Raw genomic sequence first — 20,045 nt, forward strand, 5'->3', positions numbered from 1 at the left:
TGAGAAAAACCTCCCCATCCCAGCAGTGAATTTGGGTTCATCATCACCATTATAAGATGCCATGTCACTAAACCACTAATGTTATGTTAAAATTTCTGTTGATGAACACACTTCTATATTAGTTAACCATAAACAGCACTCTCAATACATCGTTTTCAGAAAAGAAATAAACAGGAGAGAATATAGACTGCAGATTCGCTTTTGCCCCAAGGCGGCAGGAGTACCTTAATGATGTAAACAGAGTCTCTAGAGCAGCAGCGCCGCGGTGATTGAGCTGACGTCGATCAACGATGAATCCGGGTCTAGAAGGCCCCATAACCGGCACTGTACTGCACGGCTGTATCTCTGCGTTGTGTGTGATTGATTGGGACTATAGACGTGGACTTCGGAGATCAGGCTGTTTTAATGAATCAGAATTATCTCTGCATCCAAAAGAAAAGACAAAACATTTGTAGAGCACAAATATGTTCTGCCCATTGTCGCCTCTTTCTACAACATAGACGCACAATACAAAGGACTGGGATCAGTCGAGGAGCTAGCCATGTTCACACATACAATACCTTAGCTAGCTAGTAACCATGTTAATATCATCCTAAAAATTACAATTGCATCTTAACAATACCATCCACTCATGAGTAAACTCTAAATATACAACATTATTCATGAACAAAACACTGTGTGTATGACTTTGTGCTTGAAGGAATCAAACTTTTCTAAAGAGGACAGAAAAAGCGTGCCTACCTCTCATAGTGCATCAACATTATTTGAGCACGCAGGGCAAAAACGTAAGTACACACTCTCCTTTCCCAGGATGCAGGAATGCATAATAACAAATCAACATGCTATATTAATATATGAAGATTGTGAAATTCACAAAGTACTTTAACAACTGTTACACAGTCAGTTTCATTATGTTTTCATGTGCCATGATTCTGACATTTGACAAATGATCCTCATAGGATTATGCTACATAGTTTCAGTGTTGCAGTAAATGTCATCTCAATTCAATACGATGTGCATATAAATATAGCCAAATAAGATTTCCCGAAGTTTCCTCTGGGGAAAAAACAAAGTTATTCTATTAAACCCATGTTCACTGACTGTAATCTGTGACGCAAGTGTCCTAATATGTTTGTGACGCTCCACGGAACCCACGTTATTGTTTTAAACTCGATTCTGATTGGCTTGCAGGACATTCAACTATGTGAGTTATACATTTTGAATGTGCTTTTACGTCAGTGTGACAGATTCACAATACCGAAGCGTTTTCAAACGGTCCTGCGGTTTTATCTGCCTAACGGTATCTTCACGCACGACTGGATAGGCCTTTTGGATACGCTTGTCCAAGGTAAGCATATGCGTCAAGATATAGCCTACTTTTAATGTTTTAGTTCCGAACTCAAAATACTCAAATCAAGTGATTAATCATAAAAGTTAGTTGTTTTGAATGAGCATTCCAATGGCCAATGCTGTTTTTGGACTATGAGACCCTCGGCTATAAACTATGATGAGACAATAACAAGCATAGATTATGCATTACGCATTGCACGAGTCAGTGTCCAGGAAGGAATATAAAGTTGCTATTTTTGCGAATAATCAGTTGACACTGACTCGTTCAATGGGTAATGCAAAATCTATGCATGTTATTTGCTCATCATAGTATATAGCCCAGGGTGTCATAGTCCAAAAACAGCATGGCCACTGGAACGCTCATTGATGGAATATTCCATATTACCATGGCAGTTATGCATTACAATTTCACAATATTACTTGTATTTCAATGATTCATAAAGGCCCAAGACATAAAGTAGCCTGCAATCATTCCATTGCTGACCCATCGGATGGTTATCACATAGAGGATTGGCTTAATCTAGAATCATGGATACCTTTCATGTGAGTACTCACACACCAGATTTTTTACATACCTCAGAAGGACCAACTGGGATTGCAATATCTGGAAGCACTGTCTCATGTACAATTGTTCATGTTATCTCTGAAATGTCTAACAAAATGTTGACTTGACCGTTTCATCAAGATCTGCGCATCACAAGTTGGAACTAGGGGTCAAAATTGGGACAATGTTGCCCAAAATAAATGTTTTCATGGAGGTAAGCACTACACTTCTGATGGGTTTAAAGATTGTATCGTATCACTTTATCTAAAAGTTTGAAAGTAAACCCCAGCTGTTGTTATTATTTTCCCAGGGAAGAACAATCCCCCCATATGCCATGAATGTTTCATTGCTGAACAACTATAGATATTTTTCCCTCTAATTTGGCTCACGTTCCTCCAACAGTGAACAAGACCTGCCAACAGAGCTCACTGGAGCAGGGAGACATCCCGTCATCCCTTCGGCACCTGACAAAGTACACATTTTTCTTCTAAATAACACTATAGTAACATCTTCTGCACAAAGGTACATTCCTAATAAGATTGGTGTTAAGTGAGAAAGAATCCTAAAGATGGTCCAATGGGCATTGTCTGAAGCCTCTCATCACCTCAGTATGTTGAACCACCTGATTTCCTATAGGATTCAGATCCTGCTGAACGATGTTAAGCAGTCGATTAACCACATGCAGGGGAAGCTGAACACCATGCAGGGGCAGTGTATTGAGTTGCAGACTGCCATATCTAAGGTAGTGCCAGATGAGTCTGAGATACAGAAGAATAAGTCTATGATGGTATGGGTGATAATGATTGAGATGGTGATTATAATAATGATGACTAGCGGTACCCCACCCTACGGGCGGTAAATCATTGGATCTGATTAATTCAGTTCAATGCAATTCAATCTTTGAGGACTGCAACCATAGAAATACAATTTATTTATGCTACTAATAAGCTATTGTCAACTTCCCATCTATGGTTATTTTGCTCACTGCTCACTGTGAATTGCTCACTGTTACCCTTTGTGTGCAACTATTATTGATTTCTCCCAGAAAAATAATTTGGTTGCAAATGTAACTGGGGCCATGTAAATAATTGTTAGGCTACTCATTTTGAATCCATTGGTGGCAACGTGTGGGACCATAAAGTCTGTGTGCGACTGGGCACAGTAAAACAATTTGGTTGCTGACCTGCCCTACATCATAGAAGGCCCCTCACCATATGCCGCATTCAAGTGCAAGTCGGAACTAGGAAACTCTGACATTTCTGATCCCAAGTTTCCCACGTGTGAAGTATCAGAATCAACCAATAGGAAGCTCTACGCAAATAACTTATATTCATTTTAACTCTGAGGTTCCAAGTTTCCGATAGTACGTGAATGCGTCAATAATTGCCATGGTAATTTTTTAATGTTCAGTTAGTGAGCATTATGGGTAATTGTCCTACATACTTACATCAAATGCTTTATGACAGCATCATCTCCTGTAGTTAAGAGTGCCATTCCAAAGACATATTTTTTTAAATAAACAAAAATACAAAACACAGCGGAATATGCCTAAAATGAAGAACATCCACTCAAAATTGTAGAAGGAGATCCCCCGCAGCAAAGAGGCTTACGGTATTATAATATATTGTAGATAACATTAATGTAATTTGTGTATTTACAGTATCAGTACACGTACAAATGAATGTACATGTTTGGGATTGATCTACAATGAGTGTACAAAACATTAAGAACAGCTTCCTAATATTGAGTTGGGTGGTGGACCAATCTTGATACACACGGAAAACTGTTCAGCGTGAAAAACCCAGTAGCGTTGCAGTTCTTGACACAAACCCGGTGCGCCTGGCACCTACTACCATACCCCATTCAAAGGTTCTTAAAAATGTTGTCTTGCCCATTCACCGTCTGAATGGCACACATATACAATCCATGTCTCAATTGTCTCAAGGCTTAAAAATTATTCTTTAACCTCACTCCTCCCCTTCATCTACACTGAGAAGTGGATTTAACAAGTGACATCAATAAGAGATTATAGCTTTCACCTGGTCAGTCTATGTCATGGAAAGAGCAGGTGTTCTTAATGTTTTCCACACTCAGTGTATGTGACAATGATGTTATAGATTGCAAGTGGTTGATATTTTAGGGAATTACTATGTGTTCTATATTATACCTGCAGATCATCCCAGCAGCCGACGTTGCTGTACAGAGTGGGTGGGGGGGAACATCCAACATCGCTGGGCAGGGGGAGGGGATCCTCCCAAAAGCCAACTTTGCTGCGCAGAGGGAGGAGGTCCTCCGAGCATCAGGCCTCATCCCTGCACAGAGGGATGGGATCCTCCAAACAACCAGTGTCCCTGCACAGAGGGAAGGGATTCTCCCAGCAGCCATCATCACGGCACAGAGGGAGGAGATCCTCCGAGCATCAGGCCTCATCCTGCACAGAGGGATGGGATCCTCCAATCAACCAGTGTCCCTGCACAGAGGGATGGGATTTCCCAGCAGTCATCATCACTGCACAGAGGGGGAGTTGATCCTCCTGATGGCCAGTGTCACTGCGCAAAGGGAGGGAATCTTCCCAACAGCCAGCGTCCCTGCTCACAGGGAGTGGATCTTCCCAAAGGCCAGTGTTCCTGCACAGAGGGAGGGGATCCTCCCCACAGCCAGCGTCCCTGTGGAGAATGGAAACAATCATCCACAACCACCTCCCATCATCCCCATGTTGGCACCACTGTGGAAATGGGATGGTGGAGGTGTACTCCACCTGTGGATTTCTATTCCAAGAGAAGAGGTCATTTAAGCCTTATCTAATAAGTAAAGACATTGCCATTGTGATAGCGTGGGAATAAGTTGTGACAGACCAAATGTGTATGTATGGCTCATGTGAGTGTATGGCTGTAATACTTTCATGCATTTTCTACATAAAACAGGTTTAGCTCTATTTTCTATTTACATTTTCGCCATTTAGCAGACACTCTTATCCAGAGCGATTTACAGTAGTGAGTGTATACATTTTCGTAATCCAGTCAATCTCTCCAGGATATCGCAGGGATTTTTGTGATATTTGCAGGCAAATATGCTAGATTTTGCTGCGGCAATTCTTGCGAAAATGAGCTGACAAGGGAAACATTTGTTGACGTGTGGCTTGATTGAACCTTATTATGCAGTAAATGCGGTGATTGGTTGAAATTGCGAGCCCTCTTTTGTAATATGTTAATGGGTCAGTTCTATACGATGATATTGCGATGATTTGACTGTTTTATGCCGAAATACATTTACATTGAAATAATGCGGCGATTGGCAAATTTGCAAGCCCTCACGTAATATGCCGGGATTTGTTGATTTTGAAACAACAACAAAAATGTGATCGCAGCATCCTTGAGGAACCTTCCAGTAATCCCTGTGACTGCTTGGAGGTTAAGATTGGGTTGTAACAGAGTATCAGAGCAAGACGTTCCTACCTGTCAGCTAGTGATTGTTCTGTATGGTGACATGAGCAGAGTCGCCTGACTTCTCCCACTTATTACAGATGTCCGGCTTAGATATGTTGAGCATCCTGCTATGATGTCCATCACCAAGCCAGAACACTCCGAGGCCAACCCTCAGTGCCAGACTGGCAGCCGGCCGGTGGCTGAGCCCGAGACCCCTGCTGTTCACAAGAACAGTGGAAGCTGGCTCAGCTGGGTCTTTGGGAGTGGAAAAGTTAATAAGAAGGAGGTTCATCTACCTGAGGACAAAGACAGATCTGTAAGGAACCTGTTATTTACAGTATATTCTATGTAGAGACAATTGAGTGGATTATTCTTTTTTCATTTTTGGCTTGCTTCACATTGCTAATATCTTCTTCCTCAGATTGTCTGGGATCCAACTCTGCACAGATGGGTTGACAAAACTGAGCCCAAGGCTGAGGTATACACTTAAATTACATTCAATAAAAAGCAGTGAAAGACCATTGTATTTCAACTGTGCTAATGTTACTAACAATTTAGAAAATGTGTTGATGTGAGAATATACTTTGAAGTATATCTTCAACTCCTCCCATTCATGAATGGAGCATTTGTCTGTACCATCTCCTCTATATGTAGGAGGTTCCTTTACATATGATTGCATGATGAACTTCATTTTACTGAGGTCTACATATCCTGCTGACTCTGAGTGATGATCACTTATCTTTTCTGTACTTACTGGTGGCTCATGAGTGCTGGACCTGCCACTCTGTATTTCCTCTCTAATGGAGCTCCCTATTTCCTGGGCTAGCTGAGTGACCAGCTCAGCTAAACCATCTACAGGGGCATTTTGATTAACACTAGATGAAGGGCTTTCATCAGTATTTTTAGTGGAGCAAAACATGGGGGAACCTACTGCACCTACACGCTTTACAGGTGTTTGATCAGGGTATGAGAAAAAACCTCCCCATCCCAGCAGTGAATTTGGGTTCATCATCACCATTATAAGATGCCATGTCACTAAACCACTAATGTTATGTTGAAATTTCTGTTGATGAACACACTTCTATATTAGTTAACCATAAACAGCACTCTCAATACATCGTTTTCAGAAAAGAAATAAACAGGAGAGAATATAGACTGCAGATTCGCTTTTTGCCCCAAGGCGGCAGGAGTACCTTAACGATGTAAACAGAGTCTCTAGAGCAGCAGCGCCGCGGTGATTGAGCTGACGTCGATCAACGATGAATCCGGGTCTAGAAGGCCCCATAACCGGCACTGTACTGCACGGCTGTATCTCTGCGTTGTGTGTGATTGATTGGGACTATAGACGTGGACTTCGGAGATCAGGCTGTTTTAATGAATCAGAATTATCTCTGCATCCAAAAGAAAAGACAAAACATTTGTAGAGCACAAATATGTTCTGCCCATTGTCGCCTCTTTCTACAACATAGACGCACAATACAAAGGACTGGGATCAGTCGAGGAGCTAGCCATGTTCACACATACAATACCTTAGCTAGCTAGTAACCATGTTAATATCATCCTAAAAATTACAATTGCATCTTAACAATACCATCCACTCATGAGTAAACTCTAAATATACAACATTATTCATGAACAAAACACTGTGTGTATGACTTTGTGCTTGAAGGAATCAAACTTTTCTAAAGAGGACAGAAAAAGCGTGCCTACCTCTCATAGTGCATCAACATTATTTGAGCACGCAGGGCAAAACGTAAGTACACACTCTCCTTTCCCAGGATGCAGGAATGCATAATAACAAATCAACATGCTATATTAATATATGAAGATTGTGAAATTCACAAAGTACTTTAACAACTGTTACACAGTCAGTTTCATTATGTTTTCATGTGCCATGATTCTGACATTTGACAAATGATCCTCATAGGATTATGCTACATAGTTTCAGTGTTGCAGTAAATGTCATCTCAATTCAATACGATGTGCATATAAATATAGCCAAATAAGATTTCCCTGAAGTTTCCTCTGGGGAAAAACAAAGTTATTCTATTAAACCCATGTTCACTGACTGTAATCTGTGACGCAAGTGTCCTAATATGTTTGTGACGTTCCACGGAACCCACGTTATTGTTTTAAACTCGATTCTGATTGGCTTGCAGGACATTCAACTATGTGAGTTATACATTTTGAATGTGCTTTTACGTCAGTGTGACAGATTCACAATACCGAGCGTTTCTCAAACGGTCCTGCGGTTTTATCTGCCTAACGGTATCTTCACGCACGACTGGATAGGCCTTTTGGATACGCTTTGTCCAAGGTAAGCATATGCGTCAAGATATAGCCTACTTTTAATGTTTTAGTTCCGAACTCAAAATACTCAAATCAAGTGATTAATCATAAAAGTTAGTTGTTTTGAATGAGCATTCCAATGGCCAATGCTGTTTTTGGACTATGAGACCCTCGGCTATATACTATGATGAGACAATAACAAGCATAGATTATGCATTACGCATTGCACGAGTCAGTGTCCAGGAAGGAATATAAAGTTGCTATTTTTGCGAATAATCAGTTGACACTGACTCGTTCAATGGGTAATGCAAAATCTATGCATGTTATTTGCTCATCATAGTATATAGCCCAGGTGTCATAGTCCAAAAACAGCATGGCCACTGGAACGCTCATTGATGGAATATTCCATATTACCATGGCAGTTATGCATTACAATTTCACAATATTACTTGTATTTCAATGATTCATAAAGGCCCAAGACATAAAGTAGCCTGCAATCATTCCATTGCTGACCCATCGGATGGTTATCACATAGAGGATTGGCTTAATCTAGAATCATGGATACCTTTCATGTGAGTACTCACACACCAGATTTTTACATACCTCAGAAGGACCAACTGGGATTGCAATATCTGGAAGCACTGTCTCATGTACAATTGTTAATGTTATCTCTGAAATGTCTAACAAAATGTTGACTTGACCGTTTCATCAAGATCTGCGCATCACAAGTTGGAACTAGTGGTCAAAATTGGGACAATGTTGCCCAAAATAAATGTTTTCATGGAGGTAAGCACTACACTTCTGATGGGTTTAAAGATTGTATCGTATCACTTTATCTAAAAGTTTGAAAGTAAACCCCAGCTGTTGTTATTATTTTCCCAGGGAAGAACAATCCCCCATATGCCATGAATGTTTCATTGCTGAACAACTATAGATATTTTTCCTCTAATTTGGCTCACGTTCCTCCAACAGTGAACAAGACCTGCCAACAGAGCTCACTGGAGCAGGGAGACATCCCGTCATCCCTTCGGCACCTGACAAAGTACACATTTTTCTTCTAAATAACACTATAGTAACATCTTCTGCACAAAGGTACATTCCTAATAAGATTGGTGTTAAGTGAGAAAGAATCCTAAAGATGGTCCAATGGGCATTGTCTGAAGCCTCTCATCACCTCAGTATGTTGAACCACCTGATTTCCTATAGGATTCAGATCCTGCTGAACGATGTTAAGCAGTCGATTAACCACATGCAGGGGAAGCTGAACACCATGCAGGGGCAGTGTATTGAGTTGCAGACTGCCATATCTAAGGTAGTGCCAGATGAGTCTGAGATACAGAAGAATAAGTCTATGATGGTATGGTGATAATGATTGAGATGGTGATTATAATAATGATGACTAGCGGTACCCCACCCTACGGGCGGTAAATCATTGGATCTGATTAATTCAGTTCAATGCAATTCAATCTTTGAGGACTGCAACCATAGAAATACAATTTATTTATGCTACTAATAAGCTATTGTCAACTTCCCATCTATGGTTATTTTGCTCACTGCTCACTGTGAATTGCTCACTGTTACCCTTTGTGTGCAACTATTATTGATTTCTCCCAGAAAAATAATTTGGTTGCAAATGTAACTGGGGCCATGTAAATAATTGTTAGGCTACTCATTTTGAATCCATTGGTGGCAACGTGTGGGACCATAAAAGTCTGTGTGCGACTGGGCACAGTAAAATAATGTGGTTGCTGACCTGCCCTACATCATAGAAGGCCCTCACCATATGCCGCGTTCAAGTGCAAGTCGGAACTAGGAAACTCTGACATTTCTGATCCCAAGTTTCCCACGGTGAAGTATCAGAATCAACCAATAGGAAGCTCTACGAAATAACTTATATTCATTTTAACTCTGAGGTTCCAAGTTTCCGATAGTACGTGAATGCGTCAATAATTGCCATGGTAATTTTTAATGTTCAGTTAGTGAGCATTATGGGTAATTGTCCTACATACTTACATCAAATGCTTTATGACAGCATCATCTCCTGTAGTTAAGAGTGCCATTCCAAACACATATTTTTTTAAATAAACAAAATACAAAACACAGCGGAATATGCCTAAAATGAAGAACATCCACTCAAAATTGTAGAAGGAGATCCCCCGCAGCAAAGAGGCTTACGGTATTATAATATATTGTAGATAACATTAATGTAATTTGTGTATTTACAGTATCAGTACACGTACAAATGAATGTACATGTTTGGGATTGATCTACAATGAGTGTACAAAACATTAAGAACAGCTTCCTAATATTGAGTTGGGTGGTGGACCAATCTTGATACACACGGAAAACTGTTCAGCGTGAAAAACCCAGTAGCGTTGCAGTTCTTGACACAAACCGGTGCGCCTGGCACCTACTACCATACCCCATTCAAAGGTTCTTAAAAATGTTGTCTTGCCCATTCACCGTCTGAATGGCACACATATACAATCCATGTCTCAATTGTCTCAAGGCTTAAAAATTATTCTTTAACCTCACTCCTCCCCTTCATCTACACTGAGAAGTGGATTTAACAAGTGACATCAATAAGAGATTATAGCTTTCACCTGGTCAGTCTATGTCATGGAAAGAGCAGGTGTTCTTAATGTTTTCCACACTCAGTGTATGTGACAATGATGTTATAGATTGCAAGTGGTTGATATTTTAGGGAATTACTATGTGTTCTATATTATACCTGCAGATCATCCCAGCAGCCGACGTTGCTGTACAGAGTGGGGAAACATCCAACATCGCTGGGCAGGGGAGGGGATCCTCCCAAAAGCCAACTTTGCTGCGCAGAGGGAGGAGGTCCTCCGAGCATCAGGCCTCATCCCTGCACAGAGGGATGGGATCCTCCAAACAACCAGTGTCCCTGCACAGAGGGAAGGGATTCTCCCAGCAGCCATCATCACGGCACAGAGGGAGGAGATCCTCCGAGCATCAGGCCTCATCCCTGCACAGAGGGATGGGATCCTCCAATCAACCAGTGTCCCTGCACAGAGGGATGGGATTCTCCCAGCAGTCATCATCACTGCACAGAGGGAGTTGATCCTCCTGATGGCCAGTGTCACTGCGCAAAAGGGGAGGGAATCTTCCCAACAGCCAGCGTCCCTGCTCACAGGGAGTGGATCTTCCCAAAGGCCAGTGTTCCTGCACAGAGGGAGGGGATCCTCCCCACAGCCAGCGTCCCTGTGGAGAATGGAAACAATCATCCACAACCACCTCCCATCATCCCCATGTTGGCACCACTGTGGAAATGGGATGGTGGAGTGTGTACTCCACCTGTGGATTTCTATTCCAAGAGAAGAGGTCATTTAAGCCTTATCTAATAAGTAAAGACATTGCCATTGTGATAGCGTGGGAATAAGTTGTGACAGACCAAATGTGTATGTATGGCTCATGTGAGTGTATGGCTGAAATACTTTCATGCATTTTCTACATAAAACAGGTTTATCTCTATTTTCTATTTACATTTTCGTCATTTAGCAGACACTCTTATCCAGAGCGATTTACAGTAGTGAGTGTATACATTTTCGTAATCCAGTCAATCTCTCCAGGATATCGCAGGGATTTTTGTGAAATTTGCAGGCAAATATGCTAGATTTTGCTGCGGCAATTCTTGCGAAAATGAGCTGACAAGGGAAACATTTGTTGACGTGTGGCTTGATTGAACCTTATTATGCAGTAAATGTGCGGTGATTGGTTGAAATTGCGAGCCCTCTTTTTGTAATATGTTAATGGGTCAGTTCTATGCGATGATATTGCGATGATTTGACTGTTTTATGCCGAAATACATTTACATTGAAATAATGCGGCGATTGGCAAATTTGCAAGCCCTCACATAATATGCCGGGATTTGTTGATTTTGAAACAACAACAAAAATGTGATCGCAGCATCCTTGAGGAACCTTCCAGTAATCCCTGTGACTGCTTGGAGGTTAAGATTGGGTTGTAACAGAGTATCAGAGCAAGACGTTCCTACCTGTCAGCTAGTGATTGTTCTGTATGGTGACATGAGCAGAGTCGCCTGACTTCTCCCACTTATTACAGATGTCCGGCTTAGATATGTTGAGCATCCTGCTATGATGTCCATCACCAAGCCAGAACACTCCGAGGCCAACCCTCAGTGCCAGACTGGCAGCCGGCCGGGTGGCTGAGCCCGAGACCCCTGCTGTTCACAAGAACAGTGGAAGCTGGCTCAGCTGGGTCTTTGGGAGTGGAAAAGTTAATAAGAAGGAGGTTCATCTACCTGAGGACAAAGACAGATCTGTAAGGAACCTGTTATTTACAGTATATTCTATGTAGAGACAATTGGGTGGATTATTCATTTTTCATTTTTGGCTTGCTTCACATTGCTAATATCTTCTTCCTCAGATTGTCTGGGATCCAACTCTGCACAGATGGGTTGACAAAACTGAGCCCAAGGCTGAGGTATACACTTAAATTACATTCAATAAAAAGCAGTGAAAGACCATTGTATTTCAACTGTGCTAATGTTACTAACAATTTAGAAAATGTGTTGATGTGTTTTACAGAACAAGCTTGTACCACCAACTCCACCGATGGGGATGTATGGATTTCAGGGGAACCCTGGCAGTGTCCCCAAAGGAGTGAATCCTTACTCCATGAAAGCAGGTGAATATTGTTTTAGACTACATGTGGTTTAACTCCAAGAATCTGTCAGCCAATCATAGCTTTCCCTGGTGATCTCCTGCTAACACCTTTCCCACTACCAGCAGGTCTATGGGGCAGCAGATACCCTACAATGCATTACACTGATGGGACCAACTCAAAGCCTCCAAGCCAGGGGCCGACCACTTCCTCGACAGCTCTCTGGCCTGCTCCCTCCTCACACTTTGACCTCATGGCACCAATGATTGTGCCACCTGACACTCTACCCTACTGACGTATGAATCTGGAAAATCCTTCCAAAATGTATCCATTCATCATTAACTGAGCTTTTACTTTAACATAGCAAAAGGCTGAAGTAGCACGGATGTTAACTATTTTTCTTTTTGTCCAACAGGCCAACAGGCCCTTTTCCAAGAGTGAATTTGCCCATATCCATAAATTGATTTTTTTCAGCATAAAAAACGTCGGCATTGAACATTTATTAAAATATCATCTTTTAATTATATCTCTCCTTCGGGTCGTCATGTTCAATTTAATTTACCATGCTCATTGCTTGTGCATTGCTTTACGTTACATACTGTACAGACAAGTATATTTGACACACAACAAACCCATCTAATGACACTGGTTTTATTGTCTCATTGGTTGATTGAGCATCTGCATGACTGGAAACAATATTATTCTTTCATTCAGAGGGCACATGGTTGGTGGTTGTAGACACAGGTTAACTCAGTTGATTTTAATTGCTGAAAGGCCAAGGCGAGTGAGCACAATTGAGAGATGGTCCGTGCAATTCAGGTTCCTTGGGACGCCTTACCCCATTGAAGTTGAAATGTAAAATGGTTAGGGTTAGTTAAGGGTTAAGGTTAGGGTTTAGAGTAAGGGACGTCTCAAGGATTCCGAATAGCACTGAGCATTGAAAGATGACTGTGAGAATTTGGCTCTCCAGTCTGTCACAGCACAAGCATTGGTGTATATGGCCATTTGTTTTTATTCATTTTTCAATTTTATAACACACAGCAGGTCAATACAAACACTGCAGTAAATTAATGTGAGATGCATAAATTACAGTGAGTCTGATTCCCAGAAAATGCATCCAAAGAGATTTTAGAGAACATTAAAGGCCCAATGCAGCCATTTTTATCTCAATATCAAATCATTTCTGGGTAACAATTAAGTATCTTACTGTAATAGTTTACAATTAAAATGGTCAAAAAGAAACAAAAATAGTTTTTTAGTAAAATAAACTTTCTCAGGCAAGAATTTTGCTAGGACTATCTGGGAGTTGGGAGGGGGGTAATATTTAATCTGAAAACTAGCTGTTATTGGCAGAGGTTTGGAACGCTCTTTGTTATTGGTCTATATAACCCTATATCACCTGGTGATGTCACCAGGCAAGACAAAACTCCACCCATGCAAAACCTGCTGATTAGAAGGTCCTGTGTAGATTGTATTTTCAACCAGCAACTATCAGGAAATAATTTGTACAGTTAGCTTCATTAGCTGTTGTACAATATGATACAAAACACAGGAAAAACTGCATTTATTGTTGTGAAATTGCTAGATATTATTTGTTAGATATTACTGCACTGTTGGAGCTAGAAACACAAGCATTTCGCTACACCCGCAATAATATCTGTTAAACGTGTATGTGACCAATAACATTTGATTTGATTTTGACTGCACTGGGCCTTTAACATTGTGAGCTCACTGTTGCATGTATTCTCATAAGAATATTCTCTGTTGAAAAGCTGAAGGTCATCTTTCAATTATTATTATTATTTTTATTACATGTCATTACAAAAACCTTTACATGTAACAGCTATCAGATCCCGTCTCAACATAGTATCAATATAAGACTCTAACCATAATCATCCATACATCAAAATAATGACGGTCACTGACCACGTTTAAATGTGCACAATATTCCAAATAGTAGCTCATATCCAGCTTAAGGTCTTATTCGGGATAAGCTGTTTGCATGCACCTTTGATATCCCACTCATGAGTATGCCTGCTCCATCAATAAACAGAATATTCCTCATTTAAACTCATATGGGTTAAATGGAATAGTAACTGAAATACGGACACTGACTGTAGGCCTATAACCTCTCCAGTGGTGTAAAGTACTTAAATAGTACTTTAAAGTATTTTTACTTAAGTCGTTTTTGGGGGTATCTGTACTTTTCTTTAATATTGCTATTTTTTTTTTTACAACTTTTACTTTTACTTCACTACATTCCTTAAGAAAATAATGTACTTTTTACTACATACATTTTCCCTGACATGCAAAAGTACTCATTACATTTTGAACGCTTTGCAGGACAGGAAAAGTGTCCAAATAGTGAGTGCATTCATTTTCATACTTTGCTCGAGCTAGTCCCACGTGGGAATCGAATCCACAATCCTGACGTTGCACGTGCCATGCTCTACCAACTGAGCTACACCGGAACATGCCTCTATCAAGAGAACAGGTGTTCATCCCTACTGCCTCAGATCTGGTGGACTCATTAAACACACATGCTTTGTTTGTAAATGATGTCGGAGTGTTGGAGTGTGCCACTGGCTATCTGTAAATTTAAAAAACAAGAAAATTGTTCTGTCTGGTTTGCGTAATATAAGGAATTTGAAGTGATTTATATTTGATACTTAAGTATATTTAAAACCAAATACTTTTACTTTTACTCAAGTAGTATTTTACTGGGTGACTTTCACTGTTACTTGAGTCATTATGACAATTGTGTACTTTTTCCACCATTGAACCTTTCACGTAGCATAATATGAACTCCTGCAGAATTATGAATTTCTTGCATTGAAATTATACAACAAATGTTAATTTTGTCTCGGGAACAGGAGTGGAGAAATATGATTTATTTCTTGCAGCATCTCTTGAATAAATTTGAATGTGCGTGTAATGTGTTATCTTTGAAACTGTTATGCAAGCAGACAGTATTTCAACAACATAAAATATGCACCCAAGATGAACTGAAGTCTTGTTTCGTCGTTTTCTCAGCTTTTCATTCCTTAAAACCGGTAAAACTGATGACATTTGGACATTTTACACAGCACCAAGCTTTCCACTGTTTTGGAGTTATTGTGTTTTCTCCCGGTCCCTAAACAAAACAGACAACTTTACCGGTGTTAACTAGATTACTAATATATTAATTGAAGCACTACTTTATTTAGTCTTCTGGGGCAACAAGTTATGACAGAAGAGCAGCTGCATGTATCAAACTATAGTTGACAAACAAACGGCCTATCCATTTTTAGTAAATTATAATATTATAAGCAGAAACTAAATTAGGGGTGAAAGTAGCCAATAGTAAATTATAGTAAATTAATTATAGTAGGCAACATTATTATGGAATTATTATGGTGGATCGAACTGCGCAGGTAGACTACTTTTTGAAATGATTTGTTTGACAATCAGATGAAAATATCATGACACAACACCCATGATTTTTCGAAATTGACCCTGCGCAGACCGCAAAACCAAAAGTAAAGGGGATTAGATGTTTACTTGTCACAGTATCCCGTCTTAGATCAGCATATCCCAGGCATCTTATCCGGGTTTCTCATAACCGGGATACAAGCTTTTTCAGGTTATTGTAAATGGGATATAATGTTTATGTTCGTCAACTCAAAAACAGAATACTTGAGTATCCCGAATAATAACGGGATATTGGTGTGCATGTAAAGAGCAGTACCACTCTGGGAAGTTAATAAGACCTATGCACAGGACTCATCCTATCCTCCATGTGCCTAATAAAATAGGAATATATTGCAATACATTTAAATATATTATTGAGCTGCAAATTATAGTAGTCTTGAACGATCACATTGACCAGAGATTAAATTACGATCTATTTGAAAGCAAATCAATTTTGAAACAATGAATAGGCTTTAATACTAGCAGAGGAGTCAGTTGTATTGTAAATAAGAATATAATATGTTTCTAAACATTTCTACATTCATGTGGATTCTACCATGATTATGGATTTTCCTGAATGAATCGTAAACAATGATGGGTTAGAGGGTTAAAGATCAATCAATCAAATTGTATCTATAAAGCCCTTTTTATATCAGCAGATGTCACAAAGTGCTATACAGAAACCCAGTCTAAAACCCCAAACAGCAAGCAATGCAGATGTAAAAGCACAGTGGCTAGGAAAAGCTCCCTAGAAAGGCAGAAACCTAGGCAGAACAATAGAGAGGAACCAGGCTCTGAGGGGTGGCCAATCCCCTTCTGGCTGTGCCGGCTGGAGATTATAACAGTACAGTCGTGGTCGGAAAGTTTTGAGAATGACACAAATATTAATTTTCACAAAGTCTGCTGCCTCAGTTTTTATGATGGCAGTTTGCATATACTAAAGAATGGTATGAAGAGTGATCAGATGAATTGCAAAGTCCCTCTTGCCATGAAAATGAACTTAATCCCCCAAAAAACATTTCCACTGCATTACAGCCCCTGCCACAAAAGGACCAGCTGACATCATGTCAGTGATTCTCTCGTTAACACAGGTGAGAGTGCTGACGAGGACAAGGCTGGAGATCACTCTGTCATGCTGATTGAGTTAGAATAACAGACTGGAAGCTTTAAAAGGAAGGTGGTGCTTGAAATCATTGTTCTTTCTCTGTTAACCATAGTTACCTGCAAGGAAACACGTGCCGTCATCATTGCTTTGCACAAAAAGGGCTTCACAGGCAAGGATATTGCTGCTAGTAAGATTGCACCTAAATCAACCATTTATTGGATCAGCAAGAACTTCAAGGAGAGAGGTTCAATTGTTGTGAAGAAGGCTTCAGGGCGCCCAAGAAAGTCCAGCAAGCGCCAGGACCGTCTCCTAAAGTTATTTATGCTGCGGGATCGGGGCACCACCAGTGCAGAGCTTGCTCAGGAATGACAGCAGGCAGGTGTGAGTGCATCTGCACGCACAGTGAGGCGAAGACTTTTGGAGGATGGCCTGGTGTCAAGAAGGGCAGCAAGGAAGCCACTTCTCTCCAGGAAAAACATCAGGGACAGACTGATACTCTGCAAAAGGTACAGGGATTGGACTGCTGAGAACTGGGGTAAAGTCATTTTCTCTGATGAATCCCCTTTCCGATTGTTTGGGGCATCCGGAAAAAAGCTTGTCCGGAGGAGAAAAGGTGAGCGCTACCATCAGTCCTGTGTCATGCCAACAGTAAAGCATCCTGAGAACATTCATGTGTGGGGTTGCTTCTCAGCCAAGGGAGTGGGCTCACTCACGATTTTTCCTAAGAACACAGCCATGAATTAAAAAAATGGTACCAACACATCCTCTGAGAGCAACTTCTCCCAACCATCCAACAACAGTTTGGTGACGAACAATGCCTTTTCCAGCATGATGGAGCACCTTGCCATAAGGCAAAAGTGATAACTAAGTGGCTCGGGAACAAAACATCGACATTTTGGGTCCATGGCCAGGAAACTCCCCAGACCCTAATCCCATTGAGAACTTGAGGTCAATCCTCAAGAGGCGGGTGGACAAACAAAAACCCACAAATTCTGACAAACTCCAAGCATTGATTATGCAAGAATGGGCTCAGTCAGGATGTGGCCCAGAAGTTAATTGACAGTATGCCAGGGCGGATTGCAGAGGTCTTGAAAAAATAAGGGTCAACACTGCAAATATTGACTCTTTGCATAAACTTAATGTAATTGTCAATAAAAGCCTTTGACACTGACGAAATGCTTGTAATTATACTTCTGTATACCATAGTAACATCTGACAAAAATATCTAAAAACACTGAAGCAGCAAACTTTGTGAAGACACAATACTTGTGTCATTCTCAAAACTTTTGACCACGACTGTACATGGCCATTAAGGCCAGATTTTTCTCCAAGATGTTCAAACGTTCATTAGATGACCAGCAGGGTCAAATAATATTCACAGTGGTTGTAGAGGTTGCAACAGGTCAGTACATCAGGAGTAAATGTCACTTGGCTTTTCATAGCCGGGCATTTAGAGGTTGAAATAGCAGGTGCGGTAGAGAGAGAGAGAGAGAGAGTTGAAAACAGCAGGTCTGGGACAAAGTAGCACGTCCAGTGAACAGGTCAGGGTTCCATAGCCGCAGGCAGAAGAGTGGAAACTGGAGCAGCAGCATGACCACGTGGACTGGGGACAGCAAGGAGTCATCAGGCCAGGTAGTCCTGAGGCATGGTCCTAGGGCTCAGGTCCTCCGGGATGGGAGGGAGAGAGAGAGAATTAGAGGGAGCATACTTAAATTCACACAGGACACCGGATAAGACAGGAGAATAACACCAGATATAACAGACTGACCCTAGCCCCCGGCACATAGACTATTGCAGCATAGGCTGAGATACTACACCCAAGACATGCTAATTTCCCTTGTTATTGGTAATGGTAATAGAATGTCTTGGGGGTATGATCTTTGACCCTCTGTAACGTTCTCACTCATCATTATTCACGATACTTAACAAAAAAGAGCAAAATTCACCCAACTTATTGTGGGAAGCTTGTGGAAGGCTACCCGAAACGTTTGACCCAAGTTAACCAATTTAAAGGCAATGCTGTATGAAAAATGTATGCACTCACTAACTATAAGTCGCTCTGGATAAGAGCATCTGCTAAATGACTAAAATGTAATGCTACCAAATACTAATTGAGTGTATGTAAACTTCTGACCCACTGGGAATGTGATGAAAGTAATAATACTGAAATAAATCACTACTATTATTCACATTTATTTCACATTCATAAAATAAAGTGGTGATCCTAACTGACCTAAGACAGGGAATATTTACTAGGATTAAATGTCAGGAATTGTGAAAACTGAGTTTAAATGTATTTGGCTAAGGTGTATGTATTCTGCCCTGGAATTGCGTTCCCATGCAAAACTAGACAGATAGCTAACTGAGTCTTCAATAAAACTTCCAAGGCGTGACTTTTCTTGAACGAATGTATTGAAAACGTTTATGTTCTGAAACTGCAAATACAGAAAATAATATACTTTAGTATTCAATTCATATTGACATACTGTAGCTGTACATTATACATTTCAAGTTGAAGTTGCATAAATACAAAGCAAGTGCCAAGTTACCATGTATCTGACATAACAACAAACCAAATAGATAATTACTCTATGAGTAACAACTAGCCAACTCCTTTCATTACTCTAATAATGTGCCAACACCTCTGTACAATAACAAAGCATATTACACTAGAAACAGTAACAAACTATAGTATGTTTTACACTTCTTTTACATGACGCACGAGCAAACTAATACAGCTGACGGCATCCATGAAAGTCAATGCAATTTGCGTGAGTAAATGTAACCAACTAACATTGATAAGTAAACAATTCTATCATTAACAATATTATCATCACTAGCAATATGCTTGAATTGAACTTTACAAACAAATATTTTCCGAGGCTGAAGCGTAACAAGAAATAGTTGCACAGAAAGAACTGTACCGTAGCGTTGTTTCTAGCTGCTTGTCTGCGTGCAGAATGACTACTCTACTTCCGGTTTTTGTACATTATTCTAAGTATCAGAAAGCTCCACTCGGGGCAATAAACACCATGGGACACAATGAAAGTCACTCTTAACCACTGTAATAAAATAATCTGTTACCTTCTAACAGGATGGCAGCACACTCCGCCTGGTATAATGAAATTGTGCCACTATGAAACAAAACATTTTGCCTCTAGGATGCTTCAGAAAGAAGAACATTCTGAGATTGGTCTCAGAAACACCTTAGCAGTCCCTTGCTTGACAACCTTTA

At 40.5% G+C, this 20,045-nt stretch overlaps 1 protein-coding gene across 1 annotated transcript; it reads left to right on the top strand.

The window, feature by feature from the left end:
• The first annotated feature begins 8,017 nt into the window (after positions 1-8,017).
• On the top strand, positions 8,018-10,693 carry LOC123487000. Its single transcript, XM_045218187.1, has 5 exons — positions 8,018-8,180; positions 8,322-8,394; positions 8,581-8,650; positions 8,815-8,920; positions 10,346-10,693. The coding sequence occupies exons 1-5, from the start codon at positions 8,166-8,168 to the stop codon at positions 10,691-10,693; spliced, it is 612 nt and encodes a 203-aa protein (XP_045074122.1). The 5' UTR covers positions 8,018-8,165.
• The last annotated feature ends 9,352 nt before the right edge of the window (positions 10,694-20,045 follow it).

Source organism: Coregonus clupeaformis, unplaced genomic scaffold, assembly GCF_020615455.1.
Source record: "Coregonus clupeaformis isolate EN_2021a unplaced genomic scaffold, ASM2061545v1 scaf1426, whole genome shotgun sequence".
NCBI classification, from domain to species: Eukaryota; Metazoa; Chordata; class Actinopteri; order Salmoniformes; family Salmonidae; genus Coregonus; species Coregonus clupeaformis.

Coding starts and splice junctions, on each gene's coding strand:
- LOC123487000 (XM_045218187.1), top strand. Junction 8,395..8,580: donor AAATAAATGTTTTCATGGAG/GTAAGCACTACA, acceptor TTCCTCCAACAG/TGAACAAGACCTGCCAACAG. Junction 8,921..10,345: donor TGCAGACTGCCATATCTAAG/GTAGTGCCAGAT, acceptor TTATACCTGCAG/ATCATCCCAGCAGCCGACGT.